The sequence below is a fragment of the Harpia harpyja genome, chromosome 17 (assembly GCF_026419915.1).
Source record: "Harpia harpyja isolate bHarHar1 chromosome 17, bHarHar1 primary haplotype, whole genome shotgun sequence".
Taxonomy (NCBI): domain Eukaryota; kingdom Metazoa; phylum Chordata; class Aves; order Accipitriformes; family Accipitridae; genus Harpia; species Harpia harpyja.
Window position 1 is genome coordinate 16,316,729 of NC_068956.1, and position 21,669 is coordinate 16,338,397.

The following is a 21,669-nucleotide window of genomic DNA, read 5'->3' on the forward strand; positions in this document are numbered from 1 at the left end:
TTGAAATAAGGATTGCATTTCCAGTCAGGTGTAAAAGTTTCACCTCATCTGTAAAAACAGCAATTGCTTTCTGTTTGGTTTAGGTACCCACACCTACACAGTATTCCCAATTTCTGTTCACTTCTGAGAAAGCAAAGTTTTCAGCAGCCTATTTCCATCACCAGCAGCCTCTTCAGCATGCAACACAAACCATACAGAGCAGTCAGACTACCTGTCCTCATAGTGTCCAGGTTCTTCCAAGCATTTTTTTTTTGTTTCAACTTTATTGGCCAGACCTTGGTGTGAGATAAATTTTTGTGGCCGAAAGGTGGTTGCTTTACCCTGCCTTACAGCAGTTGAAAAATTAGCCTCATTTTTTCTAGGCCATTTTCCCAAGTTTAAGGGTTTGTTTGTTCTTTTTATTTTTTTTCTTAAAGATAAGTTTCTCTTTTAAAATTACCCATAAGTCTGCAAACATTGAACCCCAGGGCTCACAGATGCTGTTAACTCTATCACTTATGATGCTGTCAAGCAGTGATGAGAAAATGAAAGAAAAGACTGACCTCCATGTAAGAATTTTTAGGCTACTTCTGTATTAGTAAATAAAATGAGGCAGAGATGTGGTATGACTCATGTCCTAGGACATAACTATTACCCTGCAAAACAGAGTGGCCACAACAAACTCATATTGGAAACAGCCCATGCTGGCCCCAAACTAGCCGTGCTAAAAATATGAGAGTGCAAGCAACCTTGTGCCTATGCTTTGGCTCACATCCAGCCTGTTTAATAATCTTTGCTGACAATTTGGGATACACAGAGTTCTTTATTAGAGGGTCTGATCCTGCAAGAGCTTGTATTTATGATTCATTATATGACTGATGGTTGGACAACAATGGTGGCTAGAATCAAGAACATGCAGTGAGACAACATGGTGCCTGATTCCTACAGTCTGAGGAAAACTTGCATTACAGAGTATTTTTTACCACACGTCACCTAAGAAATACATCAGGACACAAATATTTATTAAAAGGAAGCATTTTTATAGCTGCCAAGATCAGAAGTATTATTAAAAAAAAAAGTCTTCTGCAGATTAAGAAAAGAAGTGGACCTGGAAAATAAGTTTTGTCTGCCACAAAACATCAATTTGTACAATTAAAATATTTCCCCAAACAAAAATTATTAAAATGAAAAAAAACCCCTGTTGTTAAGGGTCACAGAAAAATTGGATGTTGTTTGCTTCTGCTGAAAATGATCTGACAAGATACACAAATTCCACAGATCTAAAAATTATTTTTAGCTTCCAGTGCTGCAGATGAGTTGCAAAATCTGACCCTGTGTAGTTACAGGCTCAGACCTTCTCTAATTAAGCACTGACTAGTCATCAAACTGACAATCAAGGAAAACAGAACTGCATTTTTCTTGGTATTACAAGAGATGGGAAACGTGATAGATCTGTGTTTTGGCATGGCATGTATGTTCAAAATCAGTTCAGCATGGCGAGAAATGTGTGGGTTGAAAAATAGAGAGGGGGTTGTAGGCAAAGGATTATGGTAACAACACAGGCACGGGGTTTGAGGAGGTGTTCAGTTCAGTAGCACAAAGCTCAGCACCAGGCAGGGGCTTATTTTATGTAACAGTGTCATTTAGCCAAAAATTTTCTAGTAAGATTTATCCTATCAAGTCTAAAGTGACAGGAACCCTGCAACTAATGAAAGATGTGTGTGTGAATATGCATGTGTAAGGGAAAAACAGAAACACTCTGTGACATATCTGTCATCTGTGTTATTACGAAGACAAGCATGGACTTTATCAAGTGCTCAGAGCAAAACAGAAGGCTGTAAATTTAATAAAGATGTATGCATAGAAAATACAAATCAGATTTATACAGCGCCATGACTGTCTTTGGAAATATGGTGTATAGCATGAAGGTCATTGAAGCTAGAAGCAATGTGCTGAGCAAAGAACAGTGCCAGCTTGCAAGCACACCAGCTTCTCCAGCATGGAGGAAGGACCTTCTCTGATGACCTGTGCCTGGAACTGCAGAGCCAGAATAAGACTACGAATTTTTAAAAAGAAGTGTAGAGATCCCAAGAGCTCCAGTTATGATACAGCCCAAGGAGGAGGAGAGGGATGACAACAGCTACCAGCCTTCTCTCACCCACCAAACCAGTTGCAAGTGGCTCGGCGTGGTCTGAAGCCAGTTTTTGCTGTTTCATCTTCCTGGTTTGGAATCTGGGATTGCTGTTATCTGTTTTGTAATCATATGATTTCTTAAACTAGAGATGACCTCAGGTAAGTCTGGCAGGCACAGAAAAAGCAAGCATCCAAATAAAAGAGCGTAGCAGACAAATCCCTTTATTCATCAGTCTCAGTTTGGCCATGCAGCCCACCCAACTGGCACAGTGTCCCAGACTGCAAGCAGGAACAACACAGTGTGCCTCTGTAGCGTCTTTTAGAAGGTAATCTTGTGGCATTTTACAAAGGCTTGTTGTGCCTGTCTTTGAGGTGGGAAGACCTGAGGCTGTGAGAAGGTGTCAGGCCAAGCAGCGGTGGAGCCTGGCCCGGAGCTGCAGCTGTGAGGCTAGCACCCTCCCCGAGGCCATGATGCTGCATCCAAACCTGCAGACAATGCAACAGCAGGCACAGCCAACTTCACTGAGGACATGGCAAAATCACAAATATTATCACAACCCAGCAAGGAGAAAGTTCACCCTGGAAAAATGCAACCCTAATGTGTTCCTAAATTACATGCTGAGCAGAAGGAGGAACCTAGGAAACTTGGGAACTCAAAGACGGACTGAGCTGACAGAGGAAAACACATTAAAAGACACATTCCCAGTGTTAGGGCAGCCGAACTGGCCACTGCCATATAGATCTGCCTAAGCCCAGTACTGTGGCAGGTGACACTTCACCCATAACACAGCCCTGGTGATGCCTGAACCACCAGATTCAGCTCCCTTCAATACCACAGAGACTTTGTAAAAAGCTGGGAAAATCTGGGGGAGTTTTGAAAAGAACATCAAAAACTCTGAGGGGATTGGATAGCCTGAATTTTTGGGAAAGATTAAAAGCTAAATACGGACATCAATGCTTGACTAAGTAATAAGCAAAGAAATGTGAGAGCACTCTGCAAATATCTGAAGGAGATAAACACCCATGACAAAGAGAACAGACTTTGTTATCGTAAATTAGGAAGGAATATAATTGCAGGCAATGGTATGGCATTAAAAAAAGGAAAATTAAAACTGATTATCAAAGAAAAAATGTGTTTCCAACAGTGATTTATTAGTCTATGGTTTAATCTCCCATGAGGTATGCTCCTGTGCTTGTTATACTTAAAAATGATACTAGATGAACAACCAATGAATTTACAATACAGAAAATTCTTGTCCTTAGAGAAAAATGGGCTGAATGACCTCATATCTTTAAATTAACAGATTCTAGGTTTGGCTGCATCACACATTACTGAACAAAAAAAAAGCCTACAACCCCCCTAAATTTAGACTCAGAAATCTTAAAACAATCAGTATCATTTGGTCCAGGGCTCTAAGTATTTTCCAGCAGTTACAGCTGTTGCAACAAACAAGGCAAAACTCATCGAACAGTGCTAAGATTGCAAAAGACCCTGCAAGCCAAACTTGGGCTAGAACAGTACAAGAACAGGATTGTGTTGCCAGGCTTTGTAAGATAACATTGACACAAAGTCAAATAAATAGTATTGGTGGAATACAAAACATGAATTTCAGCCTAGGAGCCCACCTCTCCACAAGAGAGTGAAGACATGCAATTCTTGTTTTGATTTAAAAGACAACTTGCAACCAACACCTGCTGTGATGGGTTTTCACAAATTCCTCAGTGCAGGTTGGAGGTCTAGCGTGTTCCAATTCACTAGTCACTTCCTCTGGAAGTCTGTCAGGAGGAAATTCTGAAAGGAGACTGACTTCCTACTCTTCTCCAACACAGTTGGCACACATTAAAGTTAAGCTGCACCTTTGCCTTTTGTGGAAAAATCTAGAGCAGAGGCTGCTCAACAGGAACAGAGCGTGGGAAGAACAGACCACTTGCTCTTCCCTTGTGGCCACGGTGGTAGGAGGGACCAGCCTTTACACACTGAAGCACAAGGAGTTAATTAACACCTCTTTGCAGCACTGTAATACAATCTTAGTGCCTAATTAATCTTTTCACAGAATCAAACATGGCATCTCTGTTCCCCCTACAAATCCGTCATCTATAACTAGATTTCTATAAAACACCCTCCAGAGTTACCAAAACAAAATAAAAGGTAAGTTCTTCATATATTATCATCATTTCACATGCTAATATTCTTCAACTGTTGCTAAAGTGAAATTAAGGGACAGAATATGGATTTACAGAGACAGCATTATGTCCTCAAGTCAACAATCTAATAGTCCCACTTTTCAACCAAACAGCTAATGTGATGGACAGGTTGATGAGTGTTGTTAAAAAAGTCTGACAGTGTAAACTCACCTCATATTCATACACACTGATGTGTGGTTCAGGGTAAGCTAAGGTGAGAATGGTTGGATTTAACCTTCCTCTTCAGTGTAGACACAGAGACATCCACACATGTACCAGCAGCACCGATGGGGTGTTTGTGGCACGTCCAGTTTGCTGCTGTATTTCCCATCTCTCCTTCTTGTGCCCTCCTAATGGTCAACTCTAAGCAGATGAATTAGCTACAAGGTCTTTCCATGTCTTCTAACAGGAGCTGTATTAAGACTGCTATTGGTCTGTCCCTATTGCAGTGTCAAAATACCATGTCCAAGCTATTGATATTTTCTGTTTGGTTACACAGATATGGGAAGCAAAGTCAGGGAACAGGATGGGCTTTGTCCTCTCCTATGTTATGCTCATTATGGCACAGAAAATGTACCCTTTCATTTCACGCATTACAATTTTCAGTGCTGGATCCATCCTTACTTTCTGCTACAAATGCATGTTTAATGTTAATTAAGAATATTGCTTTATGAATACCCTGAAAAAGCTGTCCAACATACGTGATAAGTAGAATTACTGATTTTAAGACTGGCAAGCTATAAAAAAAGCCTGACATAATAAATCCTTTTTAAAACTAGATTTGCCCAGAATAGTTTTAATACAAAAATATCTTGAATATCCTCCATGCATTTTTTAACCACCACTCATTCACAGGACTTCCAGACTGTTACAAATCATTGATTTATTTCTCTAATTATCAATGGTTACTTAAGAGCTTTCCAACCAGTCTGGGGATGGGTTTCATTTCCTACTTGTCCAATAGGACAGTTTTGCCACTGACCAGTAATTCATGAACTCTGGCTCGCTGAAAGTCTACTTGTAGTGTACTCTGTATTTTTATTTAACAGAGATTGCTTGGCCCTAGCTGACATTTGAAGAACGGGGAAAAGATTAGCTTTCATCTAGAATTTTATGTATCCGGGTATGTTAGGACTAGAAACTGATTATAAACTAGGAAGCAGTATGGGCATACAAGCTGAAGGCACAGACAACTCACCATGCATCTTCACACGTCCCCTCACTTAGCCATACAGTGGCAAGATCATGGCCAGTTGCTATGAGACTGGGGTCCCCTTCATTGAATTAAAAAACCAAAGTCACTATTCTGCCAGTATTACACACTTCCCAACAACTGCAACATTCCTGTGGCCCTTATCCACTATTCTTATACACTATGTAGTTGTTTGATCTCATTACTAATATGGCGGTGTGCTGCTTGGAATTTGCATCTTCCAATTTGTTTCTGCTGTATTTTGCAAGAAATCTTATTGATGTTGAATAAGGCTTTTGAGCTTCTACAAAGAATAAACTATGATATTTTTTGTCTAACATGGGTAACCTTGTTAGTATTGCACGTGATGGTCTTTTTCTGTTTTTGTCTTTGTATCTCTAACTTACCTTGGAAAAGTAGGAATTTCCTCTGGGTCACTGACTTCCTCAGGAATTCTTAAAACAGGTAGGTACTGCCAGCAGGAAATGCAGTCCTTCAAAATCTAAAGCTGTCCTAAATGAACAATGCTTCTAAGTCTTGTTAGAGTCAACTATTTGGGACAGGATACTGGATTTGAAAATAACATGCTTGTGTTTGTATAATCCTTTGAAGATGTAAAGCACTACATTTTCTTGTCCTTGGCCGCTGCCACGAGTTTGTTGAATTCTCAAACAGTGCATAACACACTACTGGATTAAAGATGTAGTATTTTCAACAGGAATGGGACATCAACAGGATTGCTGTTGGTTTAAGACAGATCGATGACAACGTCCTGCAAAGGACCACAATTTGAGCTGGCAACAAATCAAGGGTGGAGGAGAGCAAATGGCCAGTTCTCCACCATGCTGTTGAAACAACAAAACTTTCAGGCACACATGCTTGCAGCTGGGAAAACACAGACACTAAGGTCTGTTTTCCTTTCTGATTAAAACAATTGTTTTATCAGTTGAAGTCTGACAGCTTCCAGGAGCTTCTGTGTGCTTACTGGGTCCTGCTGCTTCTGGTTTTGGTATCTTCCTTGCCAGAAGGTCTGTACTTCCCTGGCCATAACTCAATTCCTCACCCATGCTCCTGGCTGACTCTTTTCACTTTTGAAACATACCCAAACCCAGCCTTACTACTCCTGAAGTTCACAGTCACAGGTTTTGCCAAAAGAGGCTGATCTAGTGAAATAGCCCTACTTTTGCCCTGCTTTCTACCCAATCCACACCTGCCCTCCCTCCTCTCCCAGACCCAGTCTTTCCTATTTCAGGTCCACTGCCTGTTTAAAATCTCCGATTCATTTGCCTCCTTTCCTTCCTAACTATGCCACCACAACTCCTTTGGTTTACACAAATCCCTCCTCCCCTTCATTCCCTTGTTAAAAATGTTTCCTTAATTGCCATTCAGCCTTCTTCAGTCCAACTGGAACTGCTTTCATATTACTGTAATGAACAAGTGACATGTGGACATCTTCCTGGTAAAGAGGGAAGGCTTCTTCTTCCTCATCTTTCATGATGCATTTGCTAAGTTTGATATCATCAGTCATACCCTCTCTGTCCTTTGGCTTTTTTATTTTTCCTTTCAGCTTTCAAGAACCTTTGCTTGTTTGGGGCTTCTTCTGCCTCCTCTGCCCATTACATTTTGGCATTTCTGCTGCCTTCTCTCTCTCTGTGGACTTGCCTCTTCCATTGTGTGTGCTTGCCTTATCCACAATTACCTTTATTTCTGAACTTGGACTATACTTAACTCTCCTCCCTTGTCCTTGCTGTTGCCGCTGTTTCATTGCCATTCCTGGATGATCCTATGTCAGTCCTTCCCTCTAGTACTTGTAGCATCCTCTGATGCCAAGCTGGTAGGTGATTCCTCTTCTCTCTGAAACCTACTTTTGTTCACCACTCTCTTATCAGTGTCATCTCTGACTTACAAATAGCTTTAGAAATTAGGACACAAGACAGGGAGACTCCTAATGAAACTTAAAAATCAGAGTCAGATAGTAGAAGGATTGGGACCAATCTTTGTGTCTGAGACAAGAGTAAATGTGGAAGGAGCATTAGACCTTCAGAAAAGACTGGCCAAGAGAAGGACTACATTAGAACACAGTCTAGGGAAAACTGGGAGAAGATGCAGTCTGGGACAACTGACTGTGAAGTGTTGGGTCAGGTCATAGCTTTGGCTGCAGCCCCTAGGCTCCCTCCGACTCATACGCTGCATTCAGCTGGTGGGTCTCAGGCTTGAAAAACCTGCAAGGTTTTCCACCTGAGGAGATGGGGCGGGCAAGGCAGTTAGGCAGTAAAGGTTTGGGGTTTTGGAAGGTGCAATAGGACGTTGGAGGGAGAAATAGTTCTTGGTTAGATGCAAATGTTGGAATGAAACTTTTAATTAGGAACTTCGGCTGCCCCTGGAACAGCCAATGCTGCCTGTGAAACTTCTCGTCCAGACGTGCCTTCTCAACCCAAGAATGCCGTTTCCTTATTGCCAAGCTATCTGATTCCCAGTTTTGCTTCTTTGTATCCCTCACTATCTTTTATTCTGCTCTGAGTGCTGGGAGAACTGGAACATCCCTGCCTACCACACTGCCTGGCTTGTCTACCACACCACTCTCCTTTCTTCATCAACCCCTGCTGAAGGACAGGTTAGGTCCTGTGAGATGAATTGAGCAGCAGATTGAGGCTTGCTGGATTCTCAGGAACCTTCATTAAATGGAAAGCACTCCTCTTCCCCATATAAAATTACTCTGAGATGCTCCATGTCTCAAGATGCACTGAGGCACAATCTCTCTTTTTAACATGCTGCTACTTTATATTGCTTTTTAAAACATTATATATGAAAAATTGTGCATAGATAATCTCTTAAATACTCTGGTTATGTAAAGTTGGGGAAGGAATGTTAAAGATTTTGAGCAAGTTTTATCTAATTAGAAAGGACTTAATTACTTCTCTCCTGAAAGTTGAGCCTCTGGCTGATAACTTTATGAAGATGGTACGCCTTGAGCAAAAACACAGAAAATAATACTTTTCTGCCAGAACTTAAGAAAATAGAAGTTTCATCATATAGATTGTTAGGAGTTTTGTACATGGGTTGTATTTATAAAAAATCTTTGCTGTCTAGCATAGACAGACAATCAAAACTGAAATCAGAGAACGAGTAGCAGAACAACTGATAAAGCTTCCACGTGTAAGCTCTTGCTTCTTCATCGTGAGATCTATTTCATGTTCAACCACTTTATTAACCAAGACATTCCCCCCCACCCCATTCCTCCCCTTTTGTACCCCCAGCAATTTACTGGGATTCCTTCTGTGGATTATCTAAAAGCAGGGAAGGTATTCATGCACCATTATCGTGCCTGTTGTCACATGAGATATATTATATGGGTTTTCAGGCAGCATATTTTGTCTTGGAGACAGAAATGAAAAGTCTATTCTGTGAAAGAAGTGACAAGCTGAAACAGAAGCACAGCAGCAAAGACTCCTGCAGCTTCCGGGCTGGATTCAGCTCTGTGGCTGGTGATAAAGAATTAAACATCCTTTATGGTCTTTAGGAATCTGTATTCACACTAGTGGCTGAATCTTTTTGTGATCACGTTAACTCTTACAAGGGAGTTTATTTATTGACTTATTTAAAAAAACTGCAGTCTGATGCTGCACTACTTGTGCAAACAAATCTGGTAAAATACAGGCAGCCGGTCACTTAATTCAGAGTGACTGTGAGTACAAGTATCAAGATTGGGTTCTTATTCTGCCCATTTTCATTTCCTGATTGTGCTTTGAATTTGTGTTGTTTTCTTGTGAGCTTAACAGGCAAGTATCAAAGAGTTTAAGTTTAGTATTTGAACTAACTTTGACTGGTCAATATTTTTTGCATGGGAAACTAAATTATATTAGACTGTGGTGTCTTACCCCACTTTGTGACCAATGCTCTTTTTTTGATCATATGAGTGGTGACCTATGGCCTGGGTGTTTAGCAGAAAGCTACTTCTCTATAAATTCCACATGATGGATCAAACCCCAAAGTCTGTGTCCCCCCTCCATTCCATTAATTTCTTTACGGCTCCTTCATTCAAAAAATGTCATTTAAAACAAGCAAAAATTACGCAATGATCTAACACACTGATACACATTTTGACATATAAGTTTATCCTGGGACAAACGCACTTATGTTCTCTTCTTTAGCACCACCTGTCCACCACTGTTGGTTTACAATTCCCAAATAAGTAAAGATTGCTCTTAATGCCATGTGATGTTTCCTAGTCATGAATTATATTATAAAGAAAAGAAAGGTAAAAGCACATACATATGTGTATATATGTAAAAAGATGTATATATAAATACGTATTTTTTAACCTTACATCTTTGTATATATGTATGTTTGTACATATACATACACATATGTTCCTAGCTTTTTTGTAGCCCTTGTTTCCAATAATGATTTTCATCAAAGTTCCAACATACAGATTTCATTTAGGATTAACAAAACAATTAGTAAGGCAATAACAATTTACTGTTATAAACGTATAACAAATATACGCCTTTTACAATAAACTCAAAATAATGTTTTTAATTAGCAAATGGAATCCAACATTTTCAAGTTGTCTCATTAAAATGAAATTAGATGCAGGAATTTTAATTCAAAGCATTCACCTTTATTGTTGGAACATGTTCCTGAACGAGTTCCTAGATTATTTTAGTAAATGTCCATGCTAATGTACTTATAAAACATGGAATCCAGTCTTGTTAACATTCCCTTCCAGAATTAGGACATTGGAAGAATTTCACTTCAGAAGGAAAAAGGGAATTGTATAAAATTACTTCAATCAAGCAAAGATTATTTCCATGTGTAACAGTATAACTTAATTTACATTCCTACATCTCAAAATAATTGATGCAGTATTTTTAGTAATTATTGAATACTTACTTGCTACATGCAAGATCCCTCAGTTGAGGTGACTGCACTGCAAGCAGCGGTGGAATGAAATTTTATATTTGTGGCAATGCGGAATATTCACATCAGCTACTTTAAGGTGTGCAACCCAGGGGCCTTTCTCATGACAGTGCCTACCTCCCCTCTAGCAACTGTGCAAGTAACCTAAGATTACTTATCTTCCTCTGTATCACATATTTCTACAGTGTTTGCTGTGAAACACTATGTCCTTAGAGTAAGAAAATATATAACGTGTGAGAAAAAAACACCTGGAATACCTCAGTGCCTTCTATACTGCAAATTGATGTTTCTAAGGCAACTCAATCAGGAAAAGCGAAAAAAAAATGTTTAGAAATAAGCACTGTAAGTGATAAAGGCAGGGAAGAATTTCAAACAAATTCGCAGCTAAGTCAGGTTCATGCCTAATAGCTGTCCAGGGCTTGCTCCAGACCATTTTTGCTCTAGGTCTGTGAAGCTTGAAGGGGAAGACAATTTTTAAAGAGGTTCAAGGGAGACATTTCTCTGTGTGGATACCCAGGCTAAGCCAACAAACTGCACAGCTACAACTGGGGGCTTTGAATGTGAAGTGTCTGTAGACACCAGCCACCAGCTGCACATATTCACCTACTTCTGCACCATCACAGACAGCACAGGGTAGGAGTGACTTTTTCCAGCCACCTTAGGACACTTTTGACTCTTATTCATGTTGGGATAAGCAGTGGGGCACACTCAGCTCAACTCCTGGAGTTAGGTCCACCCTGGAGCTCTCACCCCAGGGAGTCCTAAGGCTTCATGGGGAAAGAGCAGATCAGGGACAGGCAACAGGCAGCAGCATGTTCATCTCCCCCTTCCTTCCAAAACCACCCTCACTGCTCCCCCTCCAGCCTTCCTAGTCCCTCAGATCCGCAGAGGGGAGGGCAAAGGCAGAGGTACCACAGGGCAGGGGATGCGAGGAGAGGAGGAGGAAGAAGGTGGAGGGAGCCAGCCTTGGCAAGCAAAAGTTGCTGAATGCTGCGTTTAGATGGTCAGACTATTTCACAGATCTGCTCCCTTGCCCATTGTCCCTTCTCCTATATTGGGACAGCTAATTACTCCCACGCATCTGTATGGCTTTCAAGGTTGCCCTGTTAAATACATCCTTGTATTTTTTTCAGTCTAATTTTCCAGAGTTACTTTGAATTCTAATCCCACTGTCCTGAGTGACTTGAGCCTCTTCATCTTATATGAGTTGCTTGCTTTGCACGCCTTGTTTTACAAGGGCAAACGTGATTTTCATGGATACAAGTCTAACTTATGTCTTCTCTAGAAAAAGAATCCCTTTTTGTTTCTCTAAATGGTACTGAAATGTGAAGTTAATGCAAAAACACAAGTACATGAAGATAATGAAGTATGTTTCTGCCAAGCTCTGCAGTGCCTCATTTGTGCCTCATGCAGAGTGCTGAACTAAGTAAAAATTTGATCTGCATCAAATGAAGTGATCTTAACTGACTTCCTTGAAGATTCATAAATGAGAAGGCCAGAGAGCAAGGCTGCGAGGTTGTTTGGCTGCATGCGTAACGGGGAGAAATTCATCCAGCCATTCTGGCACCACGCTCAGGAGATGTGGCTGATCAATAAACTCAGGTGAACTCTCCAAATTGCTTGCTTCAATTTTCTCTGGAAAATTATCAGTCAGAGTCTGGTATACAAATAAACAACTGCCATTGCAGATCCAAACTCCAAATATAAGAAAAAACAGGGGAGTTAAAGATTTGCACATATCTTGTGAACCATTTTCCAAGAAAGCCCCCAGAAGTAGCCTTGTCTTGGAGAAGGTTACAAACAAAAGAAAAAAAGCAATGTAAAGGTCTTTCATTTCATCTGATACAAAATACCATACGTTTTTGCATGCTTCATTAATGCTCTCTCCTTTGCTGCCTAGAAATGCACAATGAGTTCAACCTTCAGGGGTCAGCAGTGCTCAGCATATCTATGAACTGTGCTCTAAGTGACTGTGGGGACTATGGAATAAGGGCTGACTCTGCTAAATATTAATCCTGCAGTTTTAGGTTGGACAGTTTGGAATCTGAAGACCAGCTAAGTACATATCATCCCCCATCTCGCAAATGCCACTAATCACCTGTACAGTTCTCTTCTCAGAAATAAAATAGTATTTCATTCAGAGGGTGCACTTGGACAGTATTCTTCTGAATTTGCTAGACTGTAAAATTCTCTGTTTACTCATAGTTTTGAAATTAGATAAATACAGTAGTCTTTTTTGAGCTTTCTAGTGCAGAGAGTCCTGTGTTTTGAGTGGTAACATTCATTTTTGGAAAGCATAATACTATCAGACTAGCTGTACGTGTTCTGGAATAAAGCTTGCTAAATGCAGCAGAGTTTTTGTGGCTGCACTGAAATACGAGCAGTGTAGGGACAGGCTGCTTCACTGTCTCATTTTTATGCCCGGTGGTCTTTCATAGACTGTTCTGCCTAAATTTTAGTTTTAGTAGATTACCTTCAAATTAGAGTAAATTAGAGCTCAGGATTTACTCATAGTGCAATGCCTTACTCCACTAGAAGACTAACAATTTAAATGCACGGGAGCACAATCTTTATAGCTTTAGACTTGTCTTGACAATATGCTGTTTATGGACTCTTCTTAGCATACATAGGCATAAACGCATGCAAACCCGAGAGGTTGAAATGAAATGACTCAAACAGTGGATCTCTCCTGTTACAGCATCAACATTATTGCTATTCTAGGCTTTCTTATTCTTGTTAAATAACAGTGGATTGAATAAAAAAGGAATAAGAAGTGTGATGGATATGAAAATATAATGATGACAGTATAATAAATTAATGCTTACCATTTCCTGAGTGTTTGCAAAATCTGCCTCTTTCGAGCTACACTGCACCAAAAGCATTATAATATTAATCAGGACAATACAAAGGAATATGTATTTGTATCAAAATTTACTTAGAGCAATAAGCATTCCTGCTCCCTAAAGACAAAACCAAAATAAAAAAAGAGGAGGTTTTCATCTCATTGAAACAGTACATATTACACTGCTAATGCCACTGCATATACAAAGAGGCATGTTTATATGTGGTTAAAAATACAGCCTGAGCCTTAGCACGTTGTCTTACATGTAGAATTTTATTGCATGTAGAATAAACTACTCTGCAACTAACTCAGAATCACAGCCATAACCCCTCAAGGTATTTTTATTTGACCTCAAATGAACATAAAAAAGGAGTTTGTAGCACAGCCATTTCTTTGCTATTTCTGCAGTATCTGTCAAGGCACTGGCAGTGCAGCCCCAGTGTAGAAAGTGTTAGTACTTCTGAAACATGTTACTAATGTAAATCTTGGCCTGGACTTGACTTTATTCTATATTTAATGCGATGATGTCAAATATACTTTGATCTGTATTAATGTAGTTGCTGGAATGGAAATACTTTCAGTCAATCAGTGTTTTGATCCAATGCAGTTAGCTACATCATCCAGACTTCAAGTACTGATGCTCTTTTATACTACAATCTGTCTCTCACCCATGACACAGCTAGGTGACTTACCACAAGGGAGTAACAAATCTTGAATCCAGGTTTAGCCACAAAGTAGTCATCGGATTTGAAGGTTATCTTTATCTGATTTGTTCTTGATGTTATTCTTGGAGGTACTTCCTTGTGTCCACACCACCGTCCTCGTATAACCGTGCTGGTCTCTGATACATCTTCCACTTCCACAAAGTCATACCTGCGACCCAGTTTGAAGGATTAGTTTTTGCTAATTCTGGTTACAGAAGATGGCTGCTAATAGACAGGAGCACAGCTGGAGACACAAAGACAACTGTCCCCCATTCTCTGCTGCAAAACATCAGACTAAATATTACAAACGGTGGACATGCTTGTGTAGCACAAAATACGCTAAGCTGCAAGCTACTGCCTGAGTGCTCAAATGGCTGATTTTTGGGCTCCTGGAAAATGACAGGCAGTATTTTCTACCATGTTAAAATAGCAATGAGAGACACTTGCACATGCTTAGTACACAGTAAGCATATGCACTGTGTTTCATGTAGTTGATAAATAATTTAGAGACCTGATAAAATATTATTTACGGCAGGCTGCTCAAGCTGAGCAGCTGCAAGCACTTGCGCACTTTCTGGTGGTCCCCCAACTCCCTGCAGCAGCAGCCACCAGCTCCTGCACGCTCTGCCTGCCGGAGGGCTGGAGCCGGGCTGCCGCCGTGCCAGGAGCAAAGGGAGATGCTGGAGGGACACACATGCTGCTGAAAGGTGCTTTTTAGGACCTTCCTTGTAGTTGGCACGGTGCTCCTGCTAGATGGTTTGGAAAGACTCATTTCAAGCTGGAAAGGGCAGGCTGGCACTCTGTGTGCCATGGCGGGGACTCCTTCGCTGTTCGCCTGGGTGCCGTCACCAGGGGCAAAGTAACAGCACGTCTTGCCCTGTGCAAGGTCACAACTTGGCCAGGCACCCGTGCCACAGTCGTGGTGCTCTGAGCCCCAAGAGGGCTCTGCCAGGAGCAGCAGACACTAAACCCCAGGGATGAGGGAACACAGCGACAGCACTCGCTGCCACGGCCTGCGTATTCGCTGGCTTGGGTCATTTATTGAGCTGGAGAATAAAGAAGGCAGAGAATAAAGTCCTGATCTCACTATGTCTATGAGAAAAACAGTCCCTCGGTATCTGTGGAGCCAGAGTTAGGCCCCACACATTGCGGCCAGCGAGGGAGAGGTGATGACAAGAGGGGCAGGTTGAGTGCAGGCAGCGAGAGACAGGGAGAGCTGCCATCCTCACATCCTTCCGTACAGTTAAGCCTTAGAACTTTGGAGGTCTTTACCAGAAAAGGTTTTTATTATCAAAGCATGTGCTCCCTCCAAAGAGGGAGTTTAAGACTGTTAACCGATTCGTACTAGCAATGTGCGACTCCCCCCCAGGTCTGCGGGCCAGGCGCCCGCCTCCCTGCCCAGTTGTGGGAGCTGAATAGCTCTGTAAATAACAGATCTGCTTTTCTTTTTCTGCTGAGAGCCCATGTGAAAAAAAGGCGAGGACTATGCGGCTTGAGAATATCAGCACTGCTGCTTTTATATTCACCAACCCCAAATTGCACAGAACAGAAAATAACAGATTTGCCATAACCAAATCACTTAAATCTGCCCAGACTCTGCTGAAACATACATTTTTTTTGTAACGCTACAAAGTTTAGTTTCAGACAGAGGTAAATGTGTCTCAGGCTCTTTCCACTGTCCTCTGGTCCCACTCCCTCATGGTGATGGAGGCGGTACCCGAGCAGAGCTCTGCGCTGCCCGCGCGAGCATCCGCCACTGCCCCCGGGTAGCACGACAGCCAGTGAATGCTTATTGTAACACAAGGGGTTGCATAGTTCTCAGCGTAAGATAACCTTGTAGGCTTTGGTGAAAATTGTCCTGACTGACGTCCCCACTTTTTGAGGCCAGGAGCCAGACTAACTGCTAGCAAAAATGGGGCAAATCTATGGGCTTTCAGAGAGTATTTCTGCTTTCAATAGCAGAGGCTTTGCTGCAACAATCATGGAGGTAGGTGCAATCTCGATTGTTTCTGTGCATTCAAGAAGCCTTAGTGGCTGAGTAATTTAATTGCTTTTCAGAATCCTCTCTTACCAAGTGCCTGTGGAAATGCTAACAGCCCTTCTAGAAAATTCTGTAAAACCTCGAATATTTCCCTTCCTTCTGAAACAGCTCTGCTAAAGTATACCTTTTCATTCCTTGGCATGAATGAATTTCTATCAGTTCAGTCTTAATAGTATGTAAATTACAGTAATTAGCATTAATGAAAAATTGAAAGAAAACACTAGGAAGTTTCTGGAAAAAAAGCATAAGGTCAAAAGCAAGTACAAAAGGAAGGTAAGGTGCAGAGGTCCTGAATTACTTGTCCAACATGCACAGCATTCAAGCACATGCTCAGCTCTCAGCATTCATTTCAATTAAATCATGCCTGGCTGTCTCTCTAAAGCAGCACTGCAGGGATTGTCAGGGACTAAAGTTGCAGAAAGGACCTAGTTTTGAAAAACATATTGAGCATTAGCAAAAAATCTAACTATGCACACAGTACTTAACAGGCTTAAAGCCATCACGAGCTGTCTGCCTGAGAAATTCCTCACTCTGGAAATAATACTACACAAATAAAGGTCTTCCAGGAACTCCAGGGAAAGCTTTATTGCAGAAAAGAATGTGGTATTTCTCTAGCTTCTATAGACACTATGGATGATGGAAGTCTTTGCTTCTCTCTGCATCCTAAATTAGCTGCTCTGGAAGAAGCAGGTAGACTGTCTTCCAAGACTGTCCAAACCCATAATGCCAGTAACGGCCTGACATCCCCTCATCATGCCACAACCTTTAAGGGCTCTTGACAGAGAATACTTCATCTTTTTTTCCACAGTAAATTAGCCCTCTGCTTCAAAGTTGCAATGCTTTAAGGTCAGCCACAGTTTATCCACTCTGTAAATATTAACAGGCTGCTTCTGTATGCATTAGGCTCTCAATCTGGGAAAGCGTTTGCAGTGCTAGGAGGTAACTTGTCATTACTGACTCTGCTGCTGATCTCCCACCAACAGCACCAGAGCAGCAGCTGCCAAGACCATCAAGGCGCAGGCAAGGAGACCCAGTTTCAGGCTTCATTCTTTTATTACTAAATGGAAAGTAAACCTGCAGAAATGGTTTTCTCTATTGGTAATGTAGAAAATTAACAAAGCAAAACAAGAAAAAAAAATCCACACTGTAAAACCCCCGCAGAGCTGCCAAACCCTATAAATGCAAATTAATTGACAAAGGAGATAAGCAGAGGCTGGGTGTGCAGAAATCCTAACAACCCAGTTCTCTGCATAGATAAGGTGTAAGTAACAACATGACCAGGCAGAGAGCTGGAAGCTGAGACTTGAGCATTTTATGTAAGTAGCATCACAGCAATCTGCCTTTTGGAGTGCAAGGGAATCTTGAGCCTGCTCTCTCCCACAGACCAGATAGCTGAATAAAAGAAATATGAACACCTCCCCCCCCCCCCCCCCGGATTTACACTGTTTTAGTGAATGCTGGCAAGATTCACCTCGGTGCTCTGCTAATGCAAAGCAGTTTTCCACCTGGGTTAATCAGCTAGATCAACTGAGGTTATGGTTGCTTTTGCTTGAAAGGGGAAACCAAAGCAACCAGGATATAGTAATTACAGTTTATTAGATATATTAGCATGCAGAGTACACTGATGTATGTAGACATATATTTAAAGGTTTTAAAAGAAACTGTACCAGTGAAGAATAACAGTAAAGACAAACAATTTGAAGAACATAATTATGTTTTTCAATGCCTGTTTATCTGTCCCTCATACTGCAATGTAAACACATACCTACTCACTCACATCTCCCAGAGCCTTCCACCTACTGAAAAAGATGGGTTTTGCCCAGCTGAACCTTGACAGAGCTGATAGAGGTCAAAATCCTATTAAAGTAGTACCTGAGTTGTTAGGTAGCTAGATTTGAGCATACAAGTGCCTTGTGCTTAAAATATTATAGAAGGACTAAAACCTGCCAGAACTGCTTCAAGTCCAGGACGGCTCAGTTTATTTATAAACTCAAAGACCACTTTGGATTGGAAGGTCTGTCCTCCAGGTAGGGCCATCCCAGACCCGGCCAGAGATATGCAGGTTCTGGTTTGCAGTCTCATGCCAATGGCCAAACCCTTAAGTTTGAAGGTCGTGTTAAGGAGCCCTTAGCAAACTTTGACACAAGATGGCTCGCCACTCACCTGCAGATATCATTTTCGGGCTCCTCCAGTCCAAACTGATTATCAAAAGCCAGCTGGATCCTGGTGCTCTCCGGGGAGTGGAGCCGCCACGTCAGCAAGAGGTTCCTGGGGTAACTGCTGGGGAAGCGAGGACTGTGGATGCAGCCGTTCCCTGCCACGCTGATTCTCTCTTCTTTTCGGTACAAGTCTGTGAGGTGATTGCTCTCTGTTAGTAGTCACAACTTGTAGAAATTAGTGTGTTGTTCCAGTTACAGGAAGGCAAAAAACACAACAGTTTATAACACAGCACAAATTATTTGCATTTAAAGTCTATAAAAAGTTGGGCCTAGAAGCAGTTATTATTAATTAGGAAATACAGTGTATTTTCTCTTAACTCAATCACCTATAAACAATAAGAAAAACAGTACTCAACTATAGAGACTCTTTATTTTATGCTAAATGTATCATTACTTTTACATTTATATAGATTACATAATTTCATTCTCACCATTTTGGTTTTAAAACAGAATTTAAACCTTAATAAAAGCTGCAAGCTTGAGAACAGTGAAGTGAGACAGAGTGAAGTAAAAGGTAAACAGCCCTGCTTCCCAAATTTGGGGCTCTGGGGAGCGATGCCCTCAGAACAAAAGCAGCAACAAAAGGCTGCAGGAAAGTGCGTGTGAGTGAGTCTAAGTTTGTTTATTGTGCTTAAGTATTTTCTCTCAGAAGCATGTGTTAGGTCACATTTTGATTTTATTTATATGGTGTGAATCATTTGCTGTCAATGGATCATTAACACAAATAGCTATTCCACGCTTACACCAATGTAACTGAAGTTAGAAACTCTCCCATCAACTGTCTTATTGGGTAACTTCAAGACAAATAGCCAAGTCTTTACTTAATTAAAATTCCACAACTTCTACCTGAGCAAATACTCAATTGTTCCTGAAGTTTACTTATACAGAGGTAAAGCCTCAGCTGCTGTAAATCCCCGTCTCCAAGGATAACAGGAACTGTGGCAAGACCCAGCTCTCTTAAAGTCAAAATGTCTTCTCAGTTGCACCATGCACTTGCATTGTCCAGCTGTTACTGATACTGGAATTTGGCTCCCAGCACCAAACAACTATTTTTTTGTGCATTGACAACTTTAGTATGGCGAAATTTTGAGGATAAGAAGGCTCCAAGGCAACATGCAGATCACGGCAGAGTTCAGTTCCCACTTAAGACACTCAGATCTGATCTTCCACCCGTGAGACAGCTATCTGTGTTCCCCATGTGGTGTGTGGGGATCTCAGGCACAGTTCAGTTACTCACACAGATTTCTAACACCATTTAAGACATAGCACAGTTTCCTGCCTGGTCTCCGTGAGGACAGCGAGGTCCAGCAGCACATCAAGCAGCCCCCAGCCAAAGTCCCGTGGAAGCTGTGCTGTCTCGTGGGGCCACCCACGTGTGGGTAAGCTGAGCCCCTTCTCAAATAGCTGGTGGGAGCTACACCCGGACAGGTCCTGAGTCAGTCACCCAACTGCATTGACCAAATTTCTACTTACTACAGGAACTTGGACATTTGCTTTCATATAAACATCTGAACTCCAGTGTCCTAATCTTAAACTGAATATCACCCCCAGTACTCTGCTGAATGTCTGGTCAACGTCCAGTTCCACTACAAGCAACAGAAATATAAAACCAGTGCCTTCTCCTGAATTTGGCTACTGAGGAAAAGCAAATGGTGGGAAAATTTCCCCCACCAAGCCACTCTATGATCATTGGAAATACAAACCCAAAGTAAGCAACCAGCCACAGCCATTTGTCACACGCAGGAATCAAAGTTTTCTCTCTTAAAATAAAATCTAATGTTTGACTGAAGCTTTTTATATAAGCTCTTTATATAAAAGAAATATATTTGTTTCATAAATGCTCATAGAAAACAGGAACCCAGAAAAATAGTACAAACTTCATGGTAAGTACATCTACTTTTCAGGTTGCTTTTTACTGGTTCCTGGCTGTAAATACCTCCCCACACGTAGCTGTAAGCAAAGCATGGTTGTCTGTCAACAATTCATCGTACCCTTCTGACAGGGTAATAATTCTCGCTTCCAAACAACCTGAAACTTAGAAGAGAGAAGTCTGGGTTTCCTGTAAAAACTATCTCCAAAGATCTATTTGTGACATCTTCTGAGATACTTTCATTCAAGACGCAATGTTCTCACACCCTGAGCCACCCTTTCTAAGGAAATAAGGCCCTGACTCCATAGCTCACAAAGTGGAGAACTAACCAGTTTTGTTTTGTTTTGTTTTGACCAAACAATTTACATTGGAAAAGTGACAATTCAGTGAAAATAAAGACCACCCACCTATCAGTTTTGCTGCAATTTTCATCAGGAACATCTACACTCAAGTCTGTTTTCTATTTTATTTTATTCTGAGTAATATTTTTTTTTTTTTGGGGGGGGGGGGGGGGAAGATGCTTCTCTTTTTTTCCCCTAATCTGGAATGAAACAAAATGTCCAGCCAAAACTACTGAGTTCCTACTGAAATGCTGAGGATCTTTGGAGGCTGAAAACGCCCAGTACACCCAAGAGGACAAGATACTTCACAGGACTATGTCCAAAATATCCAAGAAAAGGGATAAAAATAAAACAGCTTTGATGAAAGCAAATTCTGCACTTTTGAATAAAAAAAAATTCCCTAAGTCAGAACAAAAGTTACTGCAGTAAAACATGGCAGAACTCATCCTATACCTGAGAGTACTTTGCTCATCTTTCTTGGACAGCAAATTCTTGCCATTTTCCCACTATCAGCATGAATTTCACTGTGTGGTTCAACATGGTTCATGCTTCTGAGAGAAAGGTTCCCTTTTCCCAGCCAGTCCTAGTACAGGCTTTACTCTGGAGTTGTCAGCTGCTGAGATTAGAGTGCTAGGGACAGTATCTTTTAAATGTGCTTATATAAATATCCCCCCCCCCCAAATCTGTGCACTTTACTCAGCACACCAGCCGACAAAGTATGTTACCAGCGTTCCTGTACCCCAAGAAGATAGGCTCTGTCACAACTTTTCATTTAACTTAAACTCTGAATCCCACAGACCGGGGTGCTCTGCAGCAAGTCAATCACATCTGATCAAGATCAGTGATCAAATGTAATGGCTGGTGCAGCTCTGTAGTATCCAAGTTGAACAGGTAAATGGAGAAATAAAGCTGCACATGTTAAAAAGCTTAAAAATCAAAGTACGGTGACTTGTTATTTTTATTATGGTAAATGCAGTAATTATAAAGTCATTATAGAGGAAAGGCTGGAGAGAAGCATGGGAGACAATGCTCAGTACATTAAAATAGGAGATATAAAAATATTACCATATGAAGATATGCCTTTTTCACAAAGGAAGAAAGTCTGTTTGATGTGAATGGCCATAAATACCATTTCTATAACTCACATGGGATGAAATGCAGAGCCACTCAGAGCCTTCACCTGAAACTGGGGTAGACTCTTCAGGAGCTCTGAAACAGCTTGATTCCCTCTTACCTGTCTCCCC

The 21,669-nt window shown here is 41.2% G+C and overlaps 1 protein-coding gene across 5 annotated transcripts in view; it reads right to left on the bottom strand.

The window, feature by feature from the left end:
- Positions 1–21,669, bottom strand: part of PDGFD (platelet derived growth factor D) — a 144,978-nt gene that overhangs the window by 41,730 nt on the left and 81,579 nt on the right. For 2 of the 5 annotated variants that reach the window (XM_052812814.1, XM_052812812.1), the window contains exons 2-3: positions 18,159–18,363; positions 13,943–14,123 (exon numbers count right to left, since the gene is read on the bottom strand). In XM_052812814.1, coding sequence (XP_052668774.1) covers positions 13,943–14,123; positions 18,159–18,363 — 386 coding nt within the window. Of the gene's footprint in view, positions 1–13,233; positions 13,276–13,942; positions 14,124–18,158; positions 18,364–21,669 lie in introns of all 5 variants that reach the window. The other 3 variants (XM_052812811.1, XM_052812810.1, XM_052812813.1) reach the window with 3 other exon arrangements.